At 48.8% G+C, this 26050-nt stretch overlaps 1 protein-coding gene across 1 annotated transcript in view; it reads left to right on the plus strand.

The window, feature by feature from the left end:
- The window catches only part of LOC142295086 (sulfotransferase 6B1-like), a 116324-nt gene extending 113354 nt beyond the window's left edge, over nt 1-2970 (plus strand). Inside the window, exon 7 of the mRNA XM_075338155.1 lies at nt 2840-2970. Within this exon, the coding sequence (XP_075194270.1) occupies nt 2840-2970 (131 nt within the window). The remainder of the gene's footprint in view (nt 1-2839) is intronic.
- Nucleotides 2971-26050: the final 23080 nt, after the last annotated feature.

Genomic DNA, 26050 nt, shown 5'->3' on the forward strand with positions numbered 1-26050 from the left:
AGGTGAGTTTGCTGGCCAATCAAGCACAGTGATACTGTGGTTATTAAACCAGGTATTGGTAATTTTGGCAGTGTGGACTGGTGCCAAGTCCTGCTGGAAAATGAAATTTCCATTTACAAAAAGCATGTTGGCAGAGGGAAGCATGAAGTGCTCTAAAATGTTCTGGTAGACATCTTCACTGACTTTGGTCTTGATAAAACAGAGTGGACCTATGACGCACCCTAGGGCCTTGGGGTACTCGGTCCTAGGCCTTGAGTAACAGGGACGTATCACAGGTGCCTGATGCCCGGTTCCATGATCCTGCAGGTTGCTTAAAAAGGGGAAAAATAAAAGGGAAAATAAAAATATAGTGTTTTCGTGACACCACTTGCGGTGTGCGGCTATGTGGAGAAAGCTGCCGCTGCAAAGTGTCTCACTACTGGGGCTGGTGGTATTAAGCAGCTTGGGTGTTATGGCTCTCTGCAAGTAGAGCTAGGCCCCAGGGTAGGATGATGGTGGTTGTAGTATAGTGATGCAGAGGTACAGGAAGAATTTAGACAACACAGGGGCTGCGGTTTAACCGGGGCTTTACTCATTGGTTTGGAGTAGCTGCAACCCGGCTGGTGCTGGTCTCTACTAATCTGGGCCTCAGGTAATTCGGTATTCCCTTGATTCCAGTGCCGATGTGGTGACCTGGTGAGCTTTACTTCCATGCACCCGTCTGTAGTTGGTGGGTCACCGTGGCCTGGAGCATTTTGGGGTCCCCTCCTGTTGTCACAGTCCTGGCCTGTATGGCAGGCAGCTTGAACCTCTCCTGGGTCGGACATCTGTTCCCGGGTTCTCTATTTGCTGCTGTGCCTTCGGACACTAACGTTGGTGTCACCGGGCAGATGTATCAGGTGAGCTTGAAGCATCTTCCTGAACTAGGGCTCTGCACCCTGCCGATGCTCGGTCCAGTGAGTACTCACACTGTACTCTCCCTGGCACCCGTACTCCTTTAGCCCAATAAGCCACTTTACACTCTCTGTCTGTGTATTGACTTCTGACTGACCGGATGTCTTACTGACTGCACGTCTTCTGACTTACTGTCTGACAAGAGGTCTGTCTCCCATAGACTCCACTGACTAGCCCCTCCTCCTCCCAGGTTTCTGACTAGCGGATTGTATATTGGTCACGAGTGGCTTGACACAAGGAATGTGACAGTTGTAGCACATGTCCTGGGTACATCTGTATGTGGTGGCTCTTGAAGCACTGACTACAGCAGAAGTCGACTCCTTGTGAATCTCCCCCAAATTTTTGAATGGCCTTTTCTTAACAATCTTTTCAAGACTGTTTTTCCTGGTTGCTTGTGCACCTTTTTCTACCACACTTTTTCCTTTCACTCAACTTTCTATTAATATGCTTGGATACAGCACTCTGTGAACAGACAGCTTCTTTAGCAATGACCTTTTGTGGCTTACCCTCCTTGTGGAGTGTGTCAATGACTGCTTTCTGGACATCTGTTAAGTGAGCAGTCTTCCCCATGATTGTTTAGCCTACTGAACCAGACTAAGGGACCACTTTGCAGGTGTTTTGTGGTAATTAGTCTAATTTTCTGAGATAATGACTATTGGGTTTTCATTAGCTGTAAGTTATAATCAACAATATTAATAGAAATAAACACTTGAATTAGATCACTCTGCTTGCAATTACTCTATATAATATATATTTTCCCTTTTTGTATTGAATTACTGAAATAAATTAACTTTTCATTGATATTCTAATTTATTGAGATGCATTTGTAAGCTACACACATCTCTGTGGTACAAATGATCTCTTTCTAGAAGGAGGGGCAATATTCACAGAATACTAACAAATGGGATGTCTATTCAAGGGTGTGCGATTCGTGTCTTTTTCTTCCAGGTGTGCTATTTTGCATTCTATGCCCCTCTGTTGTTTTTTACTTGAATCAGCACTCCTCCCATTTGGCACAGGCATTTTTAATTAGCAGGAGACTGCAAAGAGGGTTCTGCTATTTTTGCTCCCAGTTCACACACTGGGAGCTTGTGGATGGTGAGTGTACAGCTCCTTTCACAGAGTGCTGGTGCTGTGTGGCAGCGATTGTTGTAATGATTTTGTGACGGTGGGGCGGTGTGGCCTTGAGTCATGGGGACTCTGCTTTGCAGCATGGGTGTTGTGAGGCACCAGGTCACCTGCCCTGCTGGCGCATTGTCGCCATAGAGTAGGGACCCACCCAGAAGTTCGCCGTGACATGGCAGTGGGCTTCATACAGTCTGATCAGAATGTTAAACCAAGAACCTCATGTTCAGGTATTTAATTTTTGCCTAGCAGCTTTAGATCAAAGTATGATTTTGGGATGTGCGATTCATGTCTTTTTCTTCCAGGTGTGAAAAGTAAATAGATATTACCTTGGCGTTGGTTTGGAGCTCTTTTGCATTGACCAATACAATGGCTAAACATCTCTTATATTCCTATTTTTCATAGCAGTTATGCATATTCCATTTTTCATGTTTTTTTCACTTTTTCAGATAGTTTATTGTAATTTTCAGTCTAGTATTTCCATAGCAGTTTTTCTTTTCATCATTCCCATGTACATTGTGACTTGTCTTATCCTATTGTATAGTTATGTTTTTTGAGTTTTGCACCATGTTCACACCATTGGTGTTCCAGACATACATTCTTTAGCTTGTGTTTAATAACAACCTGAAGATATTTGAAAAACGGGTTGGTAGAACACAAGCTGCCATTTTTTTTTATGAATATTTATGTTTTTAATCTTCCTATCATGTTGTAATATCAATAATTGTTTAGTTTTGATATTATTGAAGATAATACTTTGTACTTATTTTTATATAAATAGGAGAGATTGGTGACTGGAAGAATTGCTTTACTGAAGATCAGAGCAAAGTAGTGGATGAAATGTTTGAAAAATATCTTGCAGGAACTAAACTGGGAAAGATGCTGAACTATGCAAAGTACTGCAAGTGGTAGATACTTCAGAAGATGGAATAAAGAATCGTCTAGCTGGAGTCATATTTGAACGTTACTTAGGACAAAATAATATATGCCTTAGTTGAGTTTTCCTCATTTATATTTTGACATTTTAGAATGTTCCTTAGGGCTGGGTCCAGATGGCTGTATTTAATAGTCTGGTATACGAGCTGCATATGGCCCCATGTCCGGATTGACCATGGGTCTCCTTACTGAACTTAAAGACTCGTATATACCTATGAAACTGTAAGTTCGGGTCAGGAGACTCATGGCCAGTCCATCCATTGTTGTTCATCGAGATGTTAGGTATCATATCTATACTGATATTAAATTCTCATATGTAATCAACATATTTAATCAGTCAATAAAAACAATTTAAAGAATTGTGTTTTTGTATATTTATCAACCCTATGGTAATAAAATGCCACATATTAAAATTAAAGGGAACCTGTCAGGTCCCCTGTTCCCTCCAACTCAACAGCATTCACACCTGCATGCCTAAATTCCCTCTGTAACGAGCCCTGTATAATGCTATTTACGAATATGAATGTTTAAAAAAACGACTCCGCTGTCCCTATGGTAATTAGGACCTTGACTTGTCGAAGGGGCATTAGTTCCCCAGCCTATTCGGCCCTCTTCCCCTGTGGGTGTGATAACAACATGATTTCAATGAGCCGGAGTCACCGCCAGCTAATGGAAATCTCGTGCATGTGCGCAGCTCGTTTCAGCCACAGCAGTGTGTAGCACCCACGGGTCAAAGGGTTGAAATACTTGTCGTCGGGTCTGGGATGTCACGGGTGGCCCTGCCTGGCTTCGTGGCCCCGAGGTGTACAATAAAAGGGGGATTGGAATTGGATGATGGAATGAAAGTTTGTCTCGTGACGCCACCTGTGGTACGCGGCCAGGATTAGCCGCCACTGCAGGTGATATCTTCCGGGGCTGATGGTGTTGCAGCAAGGGTGGTTCTGCTTCCCACAGGTGATGGGGAAGATGGTGGCCATTGGCGTTGAAGTGCGGGGTGCCGGCAATAAAGGAGTGACATGGCAATTGCAGTTCCAAGTCTTTTACTCACAGTTCGTAGATTGCCCGGAGGCACCGGTCTCCGCTGCGATTAAGCTCCAGTCAATCCCGGGTAAGTCAAAGTTCAGAACCAGTGTGGTAGTCTGTGGGTCCTTCCTCCTTGCGCTTTTTAGTGTGGATCCCCGTGACCTGAAGTGCTTGGGAACCCCTGTGTAGTGTTAAAGTTCCTGTCCCGTCTGCAGGTGCCGCGGGTCCGTGGTGGTGCCTGACATAGATCTCAACCCATGTAGCACTGTGCTCCGGGAACTGTGGTGGCCAGAGGGACATGCAATCCCCTTCTCCTGCAGATTCTGGTGACCCAACGTAAAGTCTGTTCCACCCTAGGGCTCTGCACCCTTATTAGCTCTCACCTCGGCAACTGTGTTTCTCCTTCGTCCCACAGGAGCAACAGGTCACCCAGCTCCTCCACTGTTGTCTCCTGCTCCTTCCAGTTTGCCTGGTCCTAACTATAGAAGCTCTGATGCACTCTGAATAGCGACCATGTTCTTCTGAGTCTTAGACTATTCTGAGGTGAATGTGTGTGTGTGTGTGTGTGTGTGTGTGTGCTCTCACTTCCCCTGTGCTGCCCCCACTCTACTGATTACTCACTGGTGGATGGGAAAAACCCGTTGTTATGGTGACCACCTTTAGCCCAGTTTCAGTGAGGCTGCTAAGCTGTGTGTGTGTGTGTGCGTGTGTTGTGTAAGTGAAAACCAGTGGTTAACCTCTTCCTTACCCGGGATGAATATTGCACCTTAAGTATGATGCAATACCCTGTAGCAACTGAAGCCTCAGGGGCGCCACAAGTGCACCTCAGAAGCAGGGTGTACACTTCCTGGCTTCATTAGGCGATCTGCGCATGACTGGAAGTTCAGAAGACAGCTCAAGTACACTTTATCTAAACTTCTGGTCATGCGCAGTGTGCCTCATGAAGCCAGGAAGCATATACCCGGCTTTAAAGACACACTCACACAGCCGAAATGAGTTGCTCTCATGCACAACATTTTCAGAAGCTGGTCGTGATGCCTGCTGATGGAAATCCTGTTATCACACCCTCATGGGAGTGATAACATGGAAAAAGGGCCGATTAGTTAGGGGAAACAACACCCCTTCGACTAGTCAAAGCCCTAATTACCATAGGGAAAGCTGAGCTTTATAAGTTGTTTTTTTAAACATTCATATTAGTGAGTAGCATTAAATATGGCTGGTTAGGGGGGAATTTTGGCATATACATGTGCATGCTGCTGGGTTGGAGGGCACAGGGACCTGACAGGTTCCCTTTAAAACATAAAAACAAAATCAAATCCACAGATTCTGATTAATTTGATCTGGCAAATACTTTACCATATATGTGGGGAAATGTGCATAAAATGTGCAAACTAAGGCAAAATCGCACTACTAGGTACATATGACACGCCCAGCTCCAGGGCCGGGGGGTACTCATTGTGGGCTGTGTATTTGCCAGGGCAGATTATGATGGCGCAGCTGAGGTGATATTGCTCCCCACAGGTGGAGCAGGACCCCGAGGCAACCGTTGGAGAGTCTATTTTTGGGCAACTGGTGGGCTTCAGGGTGCAGGGCCAGGAATGTTAACAATAATGGACAAGGACTGCAGTTTCGTTACCTTTCACTTTACTTGGTAACCGGTGAGAAAGTCCTGGGAGACTGGTACAGGTGGTGATGATGGTGGTCCGAATAGCCTGGAAGCAGTTGGGGAAGCCTTCCTGGCCAGGTGGATGAGAGGCCTACCCGCTACGCTCTTTCCTGGTTTTCAGGGCCCCCGCTGCATTAGCTAGGCTGAGGCTCTCTCCTCTGTCACTTATGGTACTTCTCTCACCCATATGGTAGGCTGCGCGGGCCATCGCAGGCAGGGTCGGATTAAGGGTAACCAGGGCCCCAGACTGTTCAGGACCTGTGGACCCCCCCCCATCCCTATACACGGGTCATGTGACGGGTCCATCATCATACACCTGAAACAGATAATTTCTGAAAAATAGTTGGTGAAACTATAACCTAAGAAACATCCACTAATTAATAAATATACCCTTCAGCTAAAAAAAAACAAAACCACTAAGGCTTAGTATTGAACAGTCCAACTTTAATCTGTAAACAAGACTATTGCAAAAAAAAAAAAAATGAAAAACTGAGCAAAAACCCCCTGTGTGAACATAGTTTAACAAATACTGAAGAAATATACTTAGCAAATTCTCAGCGTGTGCACGAGGCCTTACACATACTGAGGTAAAAATAAAAACCTCACCATTACTGAACATGGCACATGAGCCTAGGCTATGTTCACACAGGGTGGTTTTTTTCTGCAGCAAAATCTGAGCAAAAGCTGCAGCTTATTATTAGCATGTATCCACTTTAATCCAATGAAAACAATGAAAAAAAACCCTGAAAAACCGCCCTGTGTGAACATAGCTTAACAAATACTAAGGTAACAAAAAACTCTAACACTGAACGTGGGCACGAGGCCTTGCGGCACGTGCACATTGAGTATTTGGTCATTTTTTTACCTCCGTATTTGTAAAAAATACTGAGGTAAAAAAAAACAGACAATGTGTGCAAATGTCCTTATTGTAGTAGTGAAAATATATATGGGGTATGGGATTGGTGTGGGCAGATGTTCCTGGCCTGCACACTGTGTGCCCCTCTATTCTGCTTGTATCATGTGTTTATATCCACTACATACATCATGATACATGCAGAATATACTGATGGAGGGGCACACACAGTATGTGGAGGCAGACATTGAAAATATCCAAGATGGAGGGAGGGCCAGAGGGGCACAGTGTGCTGGGGCGTTTCACCCATGGCGTTTCAATCCTCCATTCCCAATCTATACATACACAGTGTATGTATTGGTAATGGAGAATTGAAACTACATAGATCAGATGCGCCAGAACAGTTTAATAGAAGACACCCTCGTCCCCCGACCTTACAGAAAATTACATTCCCCCCTTTCACATAGTGTGCCGTCATTGCCCCCCCCTTTCACATAGTGTGCCACCGTTGCTTGCTGCTAGTGAACACGTCAGCAGGCACCTCCACAGAACAGGTCACCACTCAACGGTCCATCTTCACAGGGGCGGACACTGACAGTTTGGGGCTCCTGTGCAAGAAATTGTGCCTGCCCCCTCCCCTCCGTTTATGGCGACAAAGCTACAAATACAGATATAGATACAATATATTATATAGTTCCCTTTCTTGTTATGTACATTACCATACCTTCCATATAATGAATTGTGGAGTGGGGAGGACACTGAGGACTATATAATGAATTGTGGGTTAGGGAGGACACTGAAGACCACATAATGAATTGTGGGGTGGGGAGTACAATATCAGGGCTATATTATGAATTGTGGGATTGGGAGGACACTGAGGACTATAAAATAAATTGTGGGGTAGGGAGGACTTCCCCACATATGTAACACACCCCCTTCTCTACACACGTAACATCACCCCCTTCTCCACATATGAAACATTACCCACTTCCCCACATAAGCAACCATAGTCATAGTCCTTCCCCATTCAGGCCCACTGGCACGGAGCCCCAACACGTATAATATAATCCCCTTCCCTATACTGCCCCATGCATATAACATTACTCCCTTCACCACACAACCCCCCAGCAAGCAGCATCACCCTCTTCTCCATGTAGCCCTTCTAGCTTGCAGCCCCAAGCATTTTCTACATGAAAAATAATAACCTTTGAAAAACAACAAACGAAAACACAGATACCTAACATACTGTTAGGATATTACACATTTTAAACCACCGGGTCCCGTAGGCATGCTTCTTTGCGGCTACGCACCACTGACGCCAGCACAAACTCTTCCTCAAACATGATGGGCTTGGTCACCTCCAGGGCATACCAACCCCGTTCTCCACAATACCGAGTGTAGGTAACCATGTCTTCGGGCTCTAAATTCCGCTCGGGATGTCCCCTGGAGAGGTGCTGTGCGACATCCCGTCGGGACACGAACACCCCGGTTATGAGGCCTGCCTCCCGTATGAACCCCCATCCTTGCATGGGGTCAAATCGATCTACTATACCACGGCACCGTGACCCACGGACTCGGAAAGCAGCGCTCCTTACCTGCTTCTTCTCTTGCTGTGTACGGGTGGCAAGCTCCCTTCGCCGCTGGTCTCGTGTTACTATCTCCTGTTGCAGATTCTGTTGGTGTCGTTCCCAGTAGGGGGCGTCAGTGTCCGGCCTCGGCTCCATAGCTGGCATAGGCTTTAGGTGAACTCTGGTGGCCCCAACAGCTGTTGGGATGCCACGCAGCGGTGGGACCGGCAATTCTTCAGGCTCCACCTCCGCTACATCTGGTAGATGTACCGACTGCTCCGCAGCCGGGGTGGCAGAGTCCGGGTGCTCCGCCTCTAAGGACGGGCCCGGTGATGCGGCCGGGTCTGGTCTGGCCAGTGTCGGGGTGGCCGCTGTCGTGACCGGGTCGAGGGCCGGAACTAGAGGTTCTGCAGCTGTATCTTCGTACACAGGGGCTGAAGGTTCCACTGCCATGGTGGGAGTAGGCAGCTCGGCGTCCGCTGAGGACGGGGTTGGTTGCGGCGGAATGCTCACCAGGAGCGGGGGCGGTCTGGATCCCTCAGCCACATCGGCCGGATTAGGACAATCATCTGGGACTGGGTAACAGCTTACCCTCTCATCACGTGGGATTTCGATCTCACGGGCTCGCACCACCACCGCCAGGCTTTTCATCTCTTCCCTCCAGTGGTCCAGTATAAACAGGAATTGCGTCCGCATTCTCCTGTAAAGCTGCTTCGTCTCTTCCTTAATCCAGGTTGCGGTCCCGGGAACAGCACGTTCCGGTGACCAGCTCCACTCCGTCATCTTTCCTCTGCGCTGTCCAGGAACGTTATGGCAGAGTCCTTGCGTCCCTGCTTCTCCTCTGCTGCTGCTACATGCTGTCATGCCCCCTCGGTTTTCACTCAGCACTCCTCTTGATGCTGTGGCCCTCTGGGAACTTCCAGGTTCCGCGCTCACTCTCAGTCCCTAATCTGCAGCTTTTCCTTCAGGTGGTCTCTGGGGGCCAGGAGACTTGTAATCCTCCTGCCCTCTGGATTTAGCTATCGGGGCTCGAGTACCCGAGCAGCCATAGACTCTGGTGTCCGGTTTCTAACGTGCCTCTTGGGGTGAGTCGGCTTAGCTCCACTCCCCAGTCTTCCTCCTTTTTGCCTCTTTGTCAGACTCCATTCCCACAGGTCGAGCTTCTCTCAGCTCCCCGACGTCAGGAAAAAACGGTCTGCTCTTCTCAAATTCCTGGTTCCAACTCCTCTCTCTAACGGTCAACTCCCAACTGTCACTCCTCTAACTCCTCCCCCAGGTCAGAGCTTCTGGGAAGCTCCCCAGAACACCAGGTTTAGAGCTCCCTCTGCTGGCCCGGAGTAGAAACTGTGTTGAATGTAGGTACTTGCTGACCAAGGGACCCCTCGCTTCCTTCCAGGCTTAGTATTAACCCCAATGTCGGGGCAACACTACTATGACAACCAGGCCATTGGGGTGCCACACATGTCTTGACAGATAAGCACATGTAAATTAATGCCTAGGGCACCCTAAATAATTGATCTGGTCATTACTTGACTATGTATGTGGGGAGATGAGCATAAAACAGTTTGGGATAACTAGAGAAATGGCCAAGGCAACAGGTAGGTATGCCACCTGGCAAAAGGGAGGGATGGGGGCATTTTTATTGAAAAAAAAAACATCTATCAGCAATACACTGCTTTAAAAGAACCTGTCATGTAAAAAAAATGCTATTAACCTGCAGAAACAAAAACAATAGACTGTCCCTCGTTCACCAAAGTTCCCAGGGCTGACGTAGTCCAGTTGTTCACACAATGTTCCTCAATTTTGTAAATCAAAGGCTATGGAGCCTCACAACAAGGCTACAAAGGCTTTGAGCAGAAGCTGCGCTCCGCGAGACCCGGCGACTGTGGCGATCAGTGATGATGTCCTGCTGTCACCAGGACACACAGAGGGCAGTGTGACTCCCAGAATGTCTGATGAGTGTGAACATCAGTAATGTCACCTCTCTTCAGAGATGTTGGGTCTCACTGGTTAAACACCCTTTAGTGCCACATGAAAGACACTTTTGGGTGCAATATGTAGGGAAATTGTAAAATTAAATATCTGCATATCTATGCATATCTATCTATCTATCTATCTACCTATCTATCTGTGTTTTTTTTATTTTTTTGTCAGGAGCGTTCTGGCTGTGAACTGTGCATAAAAATCGGATTGGCATACTGATGGTCCGTGTGCTATCCATTTTTTTCCACGCACCCATAGACTATCATTGGCAAGTCTCATCTGATATACAGGGTTAGTTGCAGCATGCTGCAATTTTTTACCCTGCCTCATTGAATAACAGTGCAATGCGTTGTTTTCTTGCATTGCATTCCTCTGTATTATAACCAGTGTGAGCGAGCCCTAAGGGTATGACCGCACTTTGCGTCGTCCAAAACGCAGTTCAAAACTCACCCTCTGGCAGTACTTGATTTTCCCAAAGTTGCTTTTGACCACAAAATAGCACTAAAAACGCATGCGTATTTACCGCGTTTCAGACGCATTTTTAGCGCTTTTTACATGCTTTTCCATTGCGTTTGGAAAGATGCGTTTTGAACATTAAGACACTGCTAAATAAAGTTTAAACAGTCAAACACAATGAAAAAAGGGGAAAAAAGGGACACACATATAATTATTGAAATTATAAAGAATAAAGTTATGTTTCTCATAATTATAGCGGTTTTATACTATTTAGCAGTAAAATAGCATTTAAATTATATTTTTCATTATTATAATTGTTGGACTATGTGTGTGTGTGTAAAGGGACATATTATTCCATTAATTTAATGTCAGAATAGCATGCGTTTTGATAGTCCAAAACGCATTGTTTCTGTAGGTAAAAAGCAGGTAAAACGCTGGAATTTTGATGTTTCTTGCTTTTAGCTACTTCTCATTGACTTCAATGTTAGCAAAACGCAGCCCAAATGGCAAAAACAATTGACATGCTGCTTCTTTGAACACATGGTTTTTGCCACAAATTAAACGCAGCGTTTATAAACACAAAGTGCGGACAAGAAATCACCATTTTTCATAGACTATTATGGAAAATCAAAACGCACGCCTTTTGGCAAGAAAAGGTGCAGTTCAAAACGGACCTAAAAAGCAGCTGAAACTCAGGTGGAAACGCAAAGTGCGGACATAGCCTAATGTCATACAAAATAATTATTCAAATTTCCCACATGTCTACTTTAGATCAGCGCCATTTTTGAAATATAATTTTTTTTTGTTAGGTAGATAGGAGGGGATAAAAGTTTGAGCCATTTCAAATTTTTCGAACTAAATTTACAAAACCATTTTTTTAGGGACCACATCACATTTGAAGTGACTTTGAGAGGCATATGTGACAGATCATACCCAAACGATACGCCATTCTAACAAGTGAACACCTCACAATGCTCAAAAACACATCCAAGAAGTTTATCAACCCTTGAGGTGCTTCACAGGAACTGAAGTAATGTGGAAGGAAAAAAATAAAAAAAATTACTATTCCCTCAAAATATTACTTTTGACCAATATTTTGCACAAGGCTAACAGGAGAAAAAGCATCATAAAATTTGTTGTGCAATTTCTCCTGAATACACAGATACCCGTTATGTGGTGGAGAACTACTGTCTGGGCGCACATCAGGGTTTGGAAGGGAATGAGTGCTATTTCACTTTTGCAGTGCAAAAGTGGCTGGAATAGATAGTGAAGATCATATCGTGTTAGCAGAGCCCATGATGTGCCTAAATAGTGGAAACCCCCACAAGTTACTACATTTTGGAAACTACAGCCCTCTAGGAATTTATCTAGAGGTGTGGTGAGCCCATTGAACCCACAGGCGCTTCACAGAATTTTATAACGTTGAGCTGTGAAAATGAAAAAAATACACTTTTTACCACAAAAACGTTGCTTTTACCTAAATATTTTTCATTTTCACAACATTAACAAGATAAAGTGAACCATACAATTTGTTATGCAAGATCTCCTGAGTATACTGATACCCATATGTGGTGGAAAACTACTGTTTGGGCGCACAGCAGGGCTCGGAAGGGAAGGAGCACCAAGCACCAATTGACTTTTGGAACGCAAAAATGCCTTGAATCGATAGCACTCGCCATGTCGTGTTTGGAGAGCCACTGATATGACTAAACAGTGGAAACCACCCTACAAGTTACCCCATTTTGGAAACTAGTTCCCCTCAAGGAATTTATCTAGATGTGTGGTTCGCACCTTTAATAACTAGGTGTTTCAAATTATTTTATAACGTTGAGCAATGAAAATGAAAAAAAATATGGTTTTCCCACAAAAATGATGTTTTAGTTTACATTTTTTTATTTTCACAAGGGTAACAAGAGATAATGCACCATACAATTTGATGTGCAATTCCTCCTGAGTGCATCGATAGCCCATAACTGATGAAAAACTACTATTTGGGAGCACAGCAAGGTTCAGAAGTAAAGGAGCACCATTTTACTTTTTGGAACGCAAAATTGGCTGAAATCATTTGCAGACACCATGTCACATTTAAAGAGCCCCTGATATGCCTAAAAAGTAAAAAAAACAAAACATGAATAACCCATTTTGGAAAGTAGACCCCTTCAGAGAATTTTATAACATTGAGCTGTGAAAATAAAATTCACATTTTTCCCACAAAAATATTATTTTAGCTCCAAATATTGTATTTTCAGAAGAGTTTAAGGAAAAATGGATCACACACTTTGTTGTGCAATTTATCTGGAGTACACCAATATCCCATGTGTAAAGCCTGCTTTACATGTTACGAATCTGCATACGATATCGTATGTGATCGTAACCGCCCCCATCGTATGTGCGGCACATTCAATTTTGTTGATTGTGCCGCACAAACGATTAACCCCCATCACACGTACTTACCCATCCATACGACCTCGATGTGGGAGGCGAACGTCCACTTCCTGGAGTGGGAGGGACGTTCGGCGTCACACTGACGTCACGCGGCAGCCTGCCAATAGAAGCGGAGGGGCGGAGATGAGCGGGACGTAAACATCCCGCCCACCTCCTTCCTTCCGCATTGCTGGCCGGGAGCCGCAGGACGCAGGTAAGATCTGTTCATCGTTCCCGGGGTGTCGCACACTGCGATGTGTGCTACCCCGGGTACGATGAACAACCTGATGTTCAATTCATGAGGAATAAACGACGTGCGTGCGATGAACGTTTTACTGTTCATTCGCAATCGCACGTAGCTGTTACACACTACAATGTACCGTACGATGCTGGATGTTCGTCACTTATGACGTGACCCCGCCGACACATCGTAAGATTTATTGTAGTGTGTAAAGCGGGCTTAAGGCTCCTTTCACATTGCATTTAAGTGGCTCCGTCAGGGCATACGTCCGAAATCCCACCCCACCCCCATAAAACGTGTGTCGGACGTATGCGCCGACAGGGCCATTGAGTATAATGGAGCAGACAAAGCAAGCGTGTGCTCTGTCTTGCACCATTTTCAGGTCTATATGCTTTCTGCAGGTGGATGCTCAGACATAGCAAACTACGTTTGGATGTCCGCTTGCAAAAGGCGTATACACCCGAAAATGGTGCAAGACAGAGCACATGCTTGCTCTGTCTGCTCCATTATACTCAATGGCCCTATCGGCACATATGTCCGAAACATGTTTTGTGGGGGGAGGGGCGGGATTTCCGACGTATGCTCCGACGGAGCCACTGAAACTCAATGTAAAAGGAGCCTAATGGAAAACTACTGTTGTGTGCACAGCAGGGCTCGGAAAGGAAGGAGCAGCTTTTTGCCTGGAAAAAAAAGTAATGAGAACCATACAATTTTTTATACAATTTTCCTTAGTTTGACAATACCCAATATGTAGTCAAAAACTTCTTTTGAAGCACAGTAAAAGTTCAATATTGGAGTTCAGATTTAGTTGGAATAGTTTGGGGGTGCCATGTCATATTGGCAGAGCCCCTGACATGCCAGAAAAACAGACCTCTAAAAGTGACCTCATTTTACAAAGTACACCTTCAATGAATTCATCTAGAGGTGTGATGAGCATATTGACACTACAGGTGTGACACAAAATGTTATACTATTGAAGGTGAAAAAAATGTAAATTTTTACCCCTAAAATGTTGTTTTAACCCCAGATTTCCAAATTTCATAAGGAGAATAGGAAAAAAAAGACCCCATAATGTGTTACACAATTTTTCCTGAACGTGGAAATATCCCACATGTGACTGTATGGTAATGTTTGGCCACAACACAGCGCTCAGTAGTGAAAAATCACCATTTGACTTTTGGAGCACAAATTTTCCTTGAATAGCTTGCAGACTTCATTTACAGAGCCCCTAAGTACCAGAACAGCTGAAACCTCCTAAAGTGACCTTTCGAAAAATCGCATCACTATCGCATTAGAGCCTCATCGTGTTTTGATGCATTTTTTTGAAAGAAGATGCAGATTTGAATATGGTTTATAAATTTCAGTATCAAATCTGCATTTCTTGGCACAAAAATGGATGCATCAACCCTGGGTGGCTGCAAGCTGCTATTTTTAGGCTGGGGGGCAATAACTATGGGCCTCCCCAGCCTGAGAATACCAACCCCCAGCTTTCGGCTTAATCATGGCTGGGTATCAAAATTGCGGGGATACCCAATTTAAAAAAGGTCGCATGGGTGTGCTGGGCATCATAATGTGGGGGACACTATGCCAGTTTTTTTTAATTTATTTATTTTTACACCAATATAGATATGCAGGCAGCATGTGCTATTGTAAGCAATCAGACACACTGTCACAGAGAGTGGGGGTGCAGTCTTACTGTAACCAATCACAGACGCTGGGAATGCGAGTGGGTGGGGGAAGCAGTGAATATGCGTGATGTTAAAGAGCATCCACAGAAGTAGTGTTGCAGCTGCGCAGGAGACTGGTAAGTATGACGCGCCTGCTTTATTCTTATTTTCTTTCTTTTTTCTGTATTTTTTTTAATTACCCCGGAGGCCAGATCCAGATAATTATCTGGAGTTTTCCTGAGAACGCCAGGCCCAGGATCGGTGCATGAGTACTAGGCAACCCTGGCGGATCCAGACTTTTACATTCCGGCTCCGCCTATAATTACAAGAACAATTTTAAAAAAATTGTCTACATTTATTTGCCATATAGAGAGTATGTGTACCACTGCAAAATTGTCATCTTATTACTTTTGGCCAGCTCTGCTTTCCTTCTGCCATTCACATGAGCTATACCCCTTAGCTTTCTGAAAAAGTATTCCCATGCCACCTATTGGCATTGCCTCTAGCATGCACAAATGCTGCATAATCAGATGTGTTGGGGAACAGAATTTTCTAGAATAGAGGATATTCGGGAGAGGTCTTGGAGATGATTGAGAGAACTTCTCCAACCTGTTGTAGGAGAATTTTGATTTGCCTGAACTTCACAGTTCTCCATTTGCCATCTTTTACTAGAACCCACCAACTGACATTTGATACTAATTTACACTACCCTGGGATACGGCCTGAAGATTCCTTGCTGCGAAATCCAGATCCCAAAACAGCGATTGTGAGTGAATAGCAATTTCTATTTTCAGTTTAGCCCTAAGATAAATCCGTTGCAACCCAGGGAGGTTAAGGGCTCATGTGCACGTTTTTTTTGCGTTTCTGCAGTGATTTAAGCTGCAGCGTCACATTGGCAAAATGCATGCGTTCTGCTTCCCCAGCAAAGTCTATGAGAATCATGCAAAATCCGTGCGCACGATGCTTTTTTAAACGCAGCGTTTTGATTGTCCAAAAATGTGATAAAATCTCTGCGTTTAAAAAAGCAGCATGTCAATTGTTTTGTCCGTTTTGGCAGCATTCTACACTCAATGAAATCAATGAGTTGTAGAAAAAGGCTACCAAAATGCTAAGCAATGCGTTTGCACTGCATTTTTGTTGCGATCCGCATGTTTTTTTTTAACATAACAAACGCAGTTCTTTCGGTCTTTCTCTCTCTGTCCATGTCGGTCTCTCCCTCCCACCCCCTCGCTCATACTCACCGATACACGATCACCGGCGCTGCGCTGCACGGCGTTCACACTGGGGCGGCTTCTCCTCTTTTGAAAATGCAGGCCGCTCATTAATCCATCTCGTATTCCCTGCTTCCCCCGCCCACCGGCGCCTATGATTGGTTGCAGTCAGACACGCCCCCACGCTGAGTGACAGCTGTCTCACTGCAAGCAATCACAGTTGCCGGTGGGTGTGTTTATATCGAGCAGTAAAATAAATAAATAAATAATTAAAAAAAAACCGACGTGCGGTCCCCCCAATTTGGATACCAGCCAGGGTAAAGCCAAACGGCCTAAGGCTGGTATTCTCAAGATGGGGAGCTCCACGTTATGGGGAGCTCCCTTGCCTAACAATATCAGTCAGCAGCCGCACGGAATTGCCGCATCCATTAGATGCGACAGTCCCGGGACTCTACTCGGCTCATCCAGAATTGCCATGGTGTGGTTGCAAACTGGCTAATAAGGAGTTATTGGCAGCAGCCCATAGCTGCCACTAAGTCCTAGGTTAATCATGGCAGGCGTCTCCCCGAGATACCTTCCATGATTAACCTGTAATTTAAAGAAAATAAACACACACATCCAAAAAATCCTTTATTTGTAATGAAAGACAAAAAAACACCCTCTTTCACCTCTTTATTAACCCCTCAAAAATACCTCCAGGTCCGACGTAATCCACGCAAGGTCCCATGACGCTTTCAGCTCTGCTACATTGGAAGCTGACAGGAGCGGCAGTAGAACATCGACGCTCCTGTGAGCTCCATGCAGCAACTGAAGTGAGCCGCGCGATCAGCTGTGCTGTCACTGAGGTTACTTGCGGCCACCGCTTTCAGGTGGAGGACTGCAGCTGTGGCCACGAGTAACCTGAGTGAAAGCACAGCTGATAGCGTGGCTCACTGCAGTCACTTGGGGGATTTGCGATCACAGGTGAGTCCTTCACGTGTGACCGCAAATCAGGCTGTGACACAGAGAGAGAGAGCTGCGCGATGTCAGTGAAATCGGGTGAAGCTCTGATGTCACTGCTGCGGACTCCTGTGTCCTGGCACTGACCTCGAAGGTTCATCTGAGTTCATGACAGCACACAGAGACAGAGCGGCGGCATGACAATGAAGTCGGGTGAAATTCATCCAAGTTCATTTTCATTGCCCGTCTCTGTCTGTGTCTGCTGTCAGCGAGCATGTAGCATAGCCGAATTTCCGGGGGACTACACTGATAAAAATGCATCCAAAACGCATGTAAAATGCATGCAAAATGCATCCAAAATACATGCGTTTTGGATGCACTCTTTTTGTCAACACAGCGTCAAGTCTGCCAGAGGGTGCATTTATTTCTGCACTGGCCAGGACGTAACGTACACATGAGCCCTAAACTTCTCAGAAGCCTAATGTCTCACTATTCAAACAACATACTGAGAATGGCTTAAAGGGGACCTGTCAGGTCCCAAGTGCACCCAGAACCATAAGCTGCTAACAAAATGCGGTTCCTTGATATAGCAGAGCCGGCAATGTGTAGAGGTCGGCAACACCTAGCTTTGAGGCCTTATAATGTAAAGAATATGTTTAAAGGGAATCTCTCGCCAGGTTTTTGCCACCTAAACTAAAGGCCGATTTACACGCTGCGATATCAATACCGAAATCGCTAGCGTGGGTACCCGCCCCCATCTGTAGTGCGACACGGGAAAATCGGTGCCCGTGCCGCACAACATCGCCCAGACCCGTCTCACCACTTACCTGCTCGGCGACGTCGCTGTGACCGGCGAACAGCCTCCTTTCTAAGGGGGCGGTTCATTCAGTGTCACAGCGACGTCACAGCTGCGTTGTGAAGCCCCGAGAACGCTGTGTCGGTGCATTACCTTCAGGGACTCCACTGGCTCAGTCTGGTCACAGGTAGGAAACCTTCTTGTAGGATTGTCGTGACGCCACTCTCAGAATTGCGGTCAGTGCGGACCGCCACTGCAGGTTAAGGGGCGCCTGGGGCTGATGGTGGGTGCAGTTAGTTGTAATAGCCTCCTGAGAGTGAGGCAAGCCCCAGGGCCCTGTGTAGGTGTGTAGAACCACAAGGCGCAGAATAACTCCACACAAGCAGGATGTCTTTCAGGGGTTTTACTCACAGTTGATGGCAGGGTGAGTAACCCGGGCGTAGCTGGGATGAACCAAGCTGGAACCAGGTATCCTTCAGGCTGACTGATGATGGTGACTACCGACTCGCCTTCCTTAGCCCTTGGTGGTTTGGGGTAGCCCCGACTTTTAGTCCCTATGGGGGTCACCCAGGGAAGTTGCTGAAGCCTCTCTCCCCTTCGTTTGGTTGCCGTTTGCTTGTCGCCTGGACCAGATCACTCCAGCTGCTTGCCTCCTGTGAACTATGGGCCCTAACTGTGGCTACGTGGCTGCGGCTTTTGGGTGTTGTGGTGTGGGCTTTAAGGGCCCCACACCGGCAGGTTTAGCGAGGAAAGGTAGATCTATCCCCGCTCCGGGATCTGCCGCCCGTTTGGGCCTGGTACTCCCTAGCAGTCTCCTTACTTCCCACTCCGTGCTCTCTCTTTAGCTGAAGATGGATTTCGGGTAGCACTCCTAGGTGACCGTTCTCCCCCGTCGGTAGCCACTGCGCGGGCGCTGTTAGACTGCAACAGCCCCAGGGGTCTGCTCTCCTCGGAGCTCCCTGGACTCTGCACTAAACCGGCTCACTGCTCCTCCTCTCCTGTTCTTGCCTACGCCACCTAGCAACCAGGCTCTCTTACCACACCCCTTGAGTGGAGATGGAGGCTTTTGGCCCCCTCCACTATTCCAGTGGAGGTGAAGGCTTTGCCCCCTCCTGGGATCCCCAGGGGTCCTCCCAAAGGTACATGTGTGAGACCTGATCACTATGCGCCTGTGTAGTCACACCTCGGTCAGCCTTCTGGATTACCTGTATTGTACTGTCCCCAGCATGGGTGCAGTACTCAGTGGTGCCTGACCAGGTCAGGGGCGCCACATTCCCCCTTAGTTATCACCAGCACGTCCTCGGGCTGCAAGACAACATTTTAAAATGCATAAAACATTAAAACATGGTAAAACATTTTAAACCACCAGGTACCATACATCACCACCCTCCACCCACAAGTCCGTTAACCCACCCAAACCCTTTCAGGAGGCAGGTCACCGGTCCTTTTGGTAACCAGGTCTGGGCCATCTACTTCCCCAGACCTTTCCTCCAATCTGCCTCTCCTGTTGGCCGCGCCTTCAGCCACTTCTGGCAGGATGTAGAGGCGGCTTTCATGGTCTGGTGGTCTTCAGGGCATACCTGGCCTGGTGAAGCCGCGCCTTCAGCCACTTCTGGCAGGATCCAGAGGCGGCCTTCACAGTTGGTGCTGACCAGGTACCCTCTTTGTGGTGGAGAGCCAGGCCCCATAAACAGGCATGCTCTCTGGTTGCAGGTAAGCCAAGGCCCTATATACGGACGTGCTCCCTGGTTGCAGACGAGCCAAGCCCCTAAACAGGCTGACTCTGGTGGTGGTGGTGCCCTCTGGTGTAACTATTTACACTGCGAGAGTTTGTGGCTATAGCCAGTTCATAGCCTTAAGGTTCATTTCTCACATTCGTTTATGTGGGCACATCTCTTAAACAGTAACGTTGCAAACTTTCAAACTGGTCAAAACAGTAACTTGTTGTACTTCTTACTTTATGCAGATTCCTCCTCACCAGGGCTTGGGCCTGTAGGGCTGCGGCACCTGCTGCTTTCTCGGTCTTTTTCATCGTCCGTGGTGGTCTCATCGGTGGGTTCTTTGTCGGTTCTTTCTCTATCTTTCCTTTCTTCCTCTGTGTCTGTTTCTTTTCCTTTAGGACATGGCGTAACATCTAGCGCATACCAGCCTCTTTCTCCTTGATGCATGGTAAACTGCACTGTGTCTCCCATCCTCAGGTTCCTTCCAGGATGTCCTCTGGGCAGATGAGCTCTAACGTCTCTTCTGTTGACAAAAATGCCTTCTTTCATACCAGGTGCTACTATAAAGCCGTATCCTGATTTTAGGCTGAAATCTTCTACTACTCCTCGACAAAGGGGTCCTCTGACCTGGGCTTTGGCTCTTCTCAGGAACCGTTTCTCCTCTAGGTCTCTGGCCGTTATTTCATCTCTCTGCTCTGGGGACTGCGGTGCAGGGAAAGACTGGGTTCTGTTACGGCGCCGTGTCTTGCGGGCTGGATTCTGCGAGGTACAGCTTACAAGCTCCCAGGTGAGGCTTTTGGGCCGATCTTCTTCAGCGGAAGGTATCGGGTCTTCCTCGTCCCAGCGGGAGTATGGCAACATCTCTGGCTCGGGGTATGAATCCACTGCTGATGACTCCGGGGTCAGCTCCTCAGCTTTCTGGCCTCCCCTCCCCCTTAGTTCTTCTGAACACTCCTGTCGTGGCAGTGCTGGGGATGGACTTTCATCAGCAGGCCCGGGCGGGGGACTCTTTGGCGTGGTTGCTGCAGAAGTCGCCTTGGGGGTGTGCGGAGGGAGCAGATACCGGTCCACCATCTCCTGTGGGAACTTGGCCTCCAGGTCAGCCTTCAGTCTCCAGTATTCGGGGTCCGCACCTATCAGGGACTTCCTAGCAGGGACTTCTTTAGACTGGGGAGCGGTGTCTGCTCTGGCCTTGCAGGCCGGGGTAAACAATGGTACGTCTGTCTTGTCTTGGCGGGCCGCGCCCTGTATGGCGGCGGCCTGGTCTTGGCGGGCCGCGCCCTGCATGGCGGCGGCCTGAATTGGCGTCGCAGCTGCGATGAAATCTGTGCAGGCTGGGCTGGGCGTCGCTGCAGCGACCGGAGCTTGGCGGGCCGCACCTGGCGTGGCTGCGGCCTGGTTCAGCACCTCGCCCGCGGCGTGGATGAGCGTCGCTGCTGCGGTGGGGTCTTGGCGGGCCGGGCCTAGCAAGGCGGCGGCCTGGGTCAGCGTCACACCCGCGGCATGGATGAGGGTCGCGGTGGCAGCCGGATCTTTGCGGGCCAGACTGGGCGTTGCTGCAGGGACCGGGTCTCGGTGGGCCGAGCAGGGCATCGCTGCGGCGGCCTGGGCTTGGCGGGCTGCACCTGGCGTGGCTGCGGCCTGCTTCAGCGTCGCCGCACCGGACGCCTCTTCAGGGACCGCGGGCATGGCAGCAGGGATCGGGGCACTCGCGCTGGCAGGGGCAACACTGGACTCACCCATCGTTGGCAGCATCGGGGTCTGAGTCGTCACCGCCCGGTCTGGCACTCGGCGCGCGGCTCTCCCCTCATAGGCCTGAACCGCCGCGGTCATTTCCAGAAACTCCGCACGTCCCTCTCTGATCTGCCTTCCGACCCTGGCCTCCAGTTGATCGCAGAACTCGGCAAGCTCCCGACACCACCAGGCAGTGGAGCCTGGCTCTGGGTCTCTGTGTTCAGACGTCATTTTCTCTAGCAGCAGACTTCTGGCTGCCTTTCTGTCCCGACGTCTCTGAACGCTTCCGCTCTCTTTACTGGCGAGGTCAGAACTCTGCAGGGGATCTCTGGGTAGCCACGCCTCTTCGTGGGCGGTAACTTCTCCCAGCGCGGGCTGCTGTTGTTTTTCAGCGCGCTTTTCATGGTGGCAATATGGCGGCGCTTCCAATTTTTCAAGCGGACCGCCCAGGCACATGGTCACCTGTCTGAACAGGTCTAGTCCTTATCCTGTTCGTGACGCCAGATGTGAAGCCCCGAGAACGCTGTGTCGGTGCATTACCTTCAGGGACTCCACTGGCTCAGTCTGGTCACAGGTAGGAAACCTTCTTGTAGGATTGTCATGACGCCACTCTCAGAATTGCGGTCAGTGCGGACCGCCACTGCAGGTTAAGGGGCGCCTGGGGCTGATGGTGGGTGCAGTTAGTTGTAATAGCCTCCTGAGAGTGAGGCAAGCCCCAGGGCCCTGTGTAGGTGTGTAGAACCACAAGGCGCAGAATAACTCCACACAAGCAGGATGTCTTTCAGGGGTTTTACTCACAGTTGATGGCAGGGTGAGTAACCCGGGCGTAGCTGGGATGAACCAAGCTGGAACCAGGTATCCTTCAGGCTGACTGATGATGGTGACTACCGACTCGCCTTCCTTAGCCCTTGGTGGTTTGGGGTAGCCCCGACTTTTAGTCCCTATGGGGGTCACCCAGGGAAGTTGCTGAAGCCTCTCTCCCCTTCGTTTGGTTGCCGTTTGCTTGTCGCCTGGACCAGATCACTCCAGCTGCTTGCCTCCTGTGAACTATGGGCCCTAACTGTGGCTACGTGGCTGCGGCTTTTGGGTGTTGTGGTGTGGGCTTTAAGGGCCCCACACCGGCAGGTTTAGCGAGGAAAGGTAGATCTATCCCCGCTCCGGGATCTGCCGCCCGTTTGGGCCTGGTACTCCCTAGCAGTCTCCTTACTTCCCACTCCGTGCTCTCTCTTTAGCTGAAGATGGATTTCGGGTAGCACTCCTAGGTGACCGTTCTCCCCCGTCGGTAGCCACTGCGCGGGCGCTGTTAGACTGCAACAGCCCCAGGGGTCTGCTCTCCTCGGAGCTCCCTGGACTCTGCACTAAACCGGCTCACTGCTCCTCCTCTCCTGTTCTTGCCTACGCCACCTAGCAACCAGGCTCTCTTACCACACCCCTTGAGTGGAGATGGAGGCTTTTGGCCCCCTCCACTATTCCAGTGGAGGTGAAGGCTTTGCCCCCTCCTGGGATCCCCAGGGGTCCTCCCAAAGGTACATGTGTGAGACCTGATCACTATGCGCCTGTGTAGTCACACCTCGGTCAGCCTTCTGGATTACCTGTATTGTACTGTCCCCAGCATGGGTGCAGTACTCAGTGGTGCCTGACCAGGTCAGGGGCGCCACAGCGTCACTGAACCGCCACCCAATAGAAGCGGAGGGGCGGAGATGAGCGGGACGTAACATCCCACCCACCTCCTTCCTTCCGCATAGTAGCCGGGAGGCAGGTAAGGAGAGGTTCCGCGTTCCTGCGGTGTCACACAGAGCGATGTGTGCTGCCGCAGGAACGAGGAACAACCTCGTTACTGCTGCAGTAACGATTTTTGAGAATGGACCCCCATGTCACCGATGAGCGATTTTGCATGTTTTTGCAACGATGCAAAATCGCTCATAGGTGTCACACGCAACGGCATCGCTAATGCGGCCGGATGTGAGTCACCAATTCCGTGACCCTAACGAGTTCGCATTAGCGATGTCATAGCGTGTAAAGCCCCCTTTAGAGCTACATAACATAGGGACAGAAATCCTGATTTCAGCAGTTTTACTTACTGGGCTGCTTAGTGTAGTTTTGATCAGCAGTACAACATCATTAGAGAACTACTTGTCCTGCTGCTAGGTAGTCCAAAGTATTCATGAGCTTTATATAACTGCAAGATGTGCAACAGAGAAACACTGATTTTATCTAAATGACAGCAAACAGCTCAGTAATTGACATCACTGGAATCAGGGTCTCTGTCTCTACATTATGGTGCTCTTAAATGAGGTAGCAAAAACCTGCTGACAGACTCCCTTTAAGTAAGGCCCTATAATAATATATAATATCCTAGCATTGAGGCCTGATAATGTAAAGAATATGTTTAAGTAATGTTTAATGTGTTGCAACTGTAATAACAACGAATTAGTTATGGGTTTCGGTAGTCATAAACAATGTTTATGTTAATGTTTACCCTTCCTGATATGGAGGGGGTTCATAGTCATGAGGGGAGGAGTGACAGGTGTCCAGTGGGTTGTTTAGAGAGCAGGCCTGGTGAGGAGTTCCTGGACTAAAGATGCTGCATCAACTGAGTGCCAGTAAGGGCACCCGGAAGTATCTGTCGCGGGCGGAGGAGGGGACGCTGCGCCCTCCCACTGCTCGGGTCCGGCTGCCGCTGCTGCTGCGGCCGCTGCTGCTGCTCGGTGGTGGCTCGAGCGGTGGGCCGGATCCCGGGGACTCGAGCGGCGCTCCCCACCCGCGAGTGAAAAGGGGGGTATTTGGTTGTGGGGGTTTTTGATTATGGATATTGTCCATGACGCCACCCACGGTTGTGGTGATTTTGGTGACACCACCGCTGCTCTAGACGGGGATCCCGGGAGCGGTGACTGGGAGCAGCTTTGTTGTTATTTCTCCCCTCCATGGGTAGGGGGTTGGTTGTCCCGGGGCCCGGTGATGGGGTAGGGATGGATGGCAGGCAGGTTACGGGGCCTGGGAAGGTGCAGGGTCGCGGGGGCAGCGCTGTGTCGCACGGCACGGTGGTACTCACTCAGCCCAATGATGAAGACACAGTTCTCGGTAAAACACACGGCTGGATGGACGGGTCCCACAGACGGCTGCGGTGTTGTTGCTCCCGGCAGGTTGGTGGCAACTGCCTTTCCCTGCACCTAAGATGTCTGTACGGTTCCAATGGGTTCCCACCGGTAACCCGCTCCCCGGCTTGGATATGGGCCGGAGGAGCCCCTTTTGCCCGCAGGCGCTGGCCCTGAGAAACGGTTGCCTTGGCGGTGGCGGTGTCTCTCTCACTCGGTTGGACTGTTGCCTTCTGTCGGGACTTGACTGTTTGGAAACCCAGGAGGTCCCCTTCACTAACGGATTCAGCAAATTCACGGCGACTCCTAGCCTTGCCGGGGTCCGAAAAGCCCCTGCCAGATGGTGCTGGCTTTTCCTTGCGTACCGGTCCGGTACCGCCGGGCCACCGCCCATCCACGGTCCTTACGGTAGACTCCGATAGGCCACTCCTGCAGACGGTCACCACCGTCTGCCAACCTTGCTGGACGTGCCCGGGCTCCAACCCGGACACCTGCAGTAGCTCAGCACGCTTTTACTCTCTGCACTTAACTCTGCTCCGCACTCAAGCTCTGTCTGAGCTAAACTGACTACAGTTTCCTGCCTCCAGGACTGTGAACTCCTCGGTGGGCGGGACCAACCGCCTGGCCCACCCCCTGGTGTGGACATCAGCCCCTGGAGGAAGGCAACAAGGGTTTTTGTGTTCTGGCTTTGGTGTGCCTGCCGGGAGTGTGGGGTGTGTGGGTGTTGTGCTCTATGGCCCCTGGCTTGTCCAGGGCGCCACATATCCTCATAAGGTCCAGAGCCTACAACTCACCCCGAATGGGCTAAGGGAAATCGTTTGACTAGACAACCATCGGGGCAGGGGAGCAGACAGCGTTGAGACTAGAGTAGGGAACGGAGACACAGGCCTAGCAGCTTGAGGACGAGAGGTCCAAGATAGAGTAAGAGGGAGTACCCCAGAGAATAACAAAAGCAGAACCGTAGGAGTGAGGTCATGTCTGTCATAATGGTGAGAAGGAAATAAACTGTTCAAGTTATGATTGCCAAAAGAACTCCTGTGTGAAGGGTTTCACCATTGTGCCTACGACAAGGACCGGCTGTGGGATGATGTATATCGCCCTAAAGAGAACAGTAAGTGCCATACACCTTGCCTGAAGTGATCCACCCATGGACCGACATCCGCATCTTCCTACAAGTGACGCTGTTTGCAGGGTCGTTCGCAGCACAACCTTTCAAGATGGGCTGCATGGAAGATGCCAAAGATGCAAATGTTACTGGCCATTCAAACAAAGATCACAGTATATGGCCTGGGACCGACTGCAAGCCCCATATTTCATGGATGGTACATCGGGTTATGGTCCGGAAAATGGAGAGTTCCCCAAGAATGCAGTCCAACGTTATTTCGGGACCTGGAGTTACGGAAGATGGACGGAGACTGAACCGAAGAGCCTTTCCATATGTGAGAGAGCTGATGGTATGGGTTACATGCCTATAGTGGTCGAGACTGGCTCGCCCAGCGGACAGCAGAGACCAATGAAGGGCAGCCTGCGTGCCTGCAAGTTTAGAAAAGAACCCCTGAAGACTGGGACCCTTGTCGGCAACTGGCAGTCGCGGTGAAGGTGGCACTGCCACACAAAGCACCATTGCAATGATGGCCCATCAGCCAGTCCTTAGCCCAGAGGAGTAGACCTGACAATTG

This window comes from Anomaloglossus baeobatrachus, chromosome 3 (assembly GCF_048569485.1).
Source record: "Anomaloglossus baeobatrachus isolate aAnoBae1 chromosome 3, aAnoBae1.hap1, whole genome shotgun sequence".
NCBI lineage: Eukaryota > Metazoa > Chordata > Amphibia > Anura > Aromobatidae > Anomaloglossus > Anomaloglossus baeobatrachus.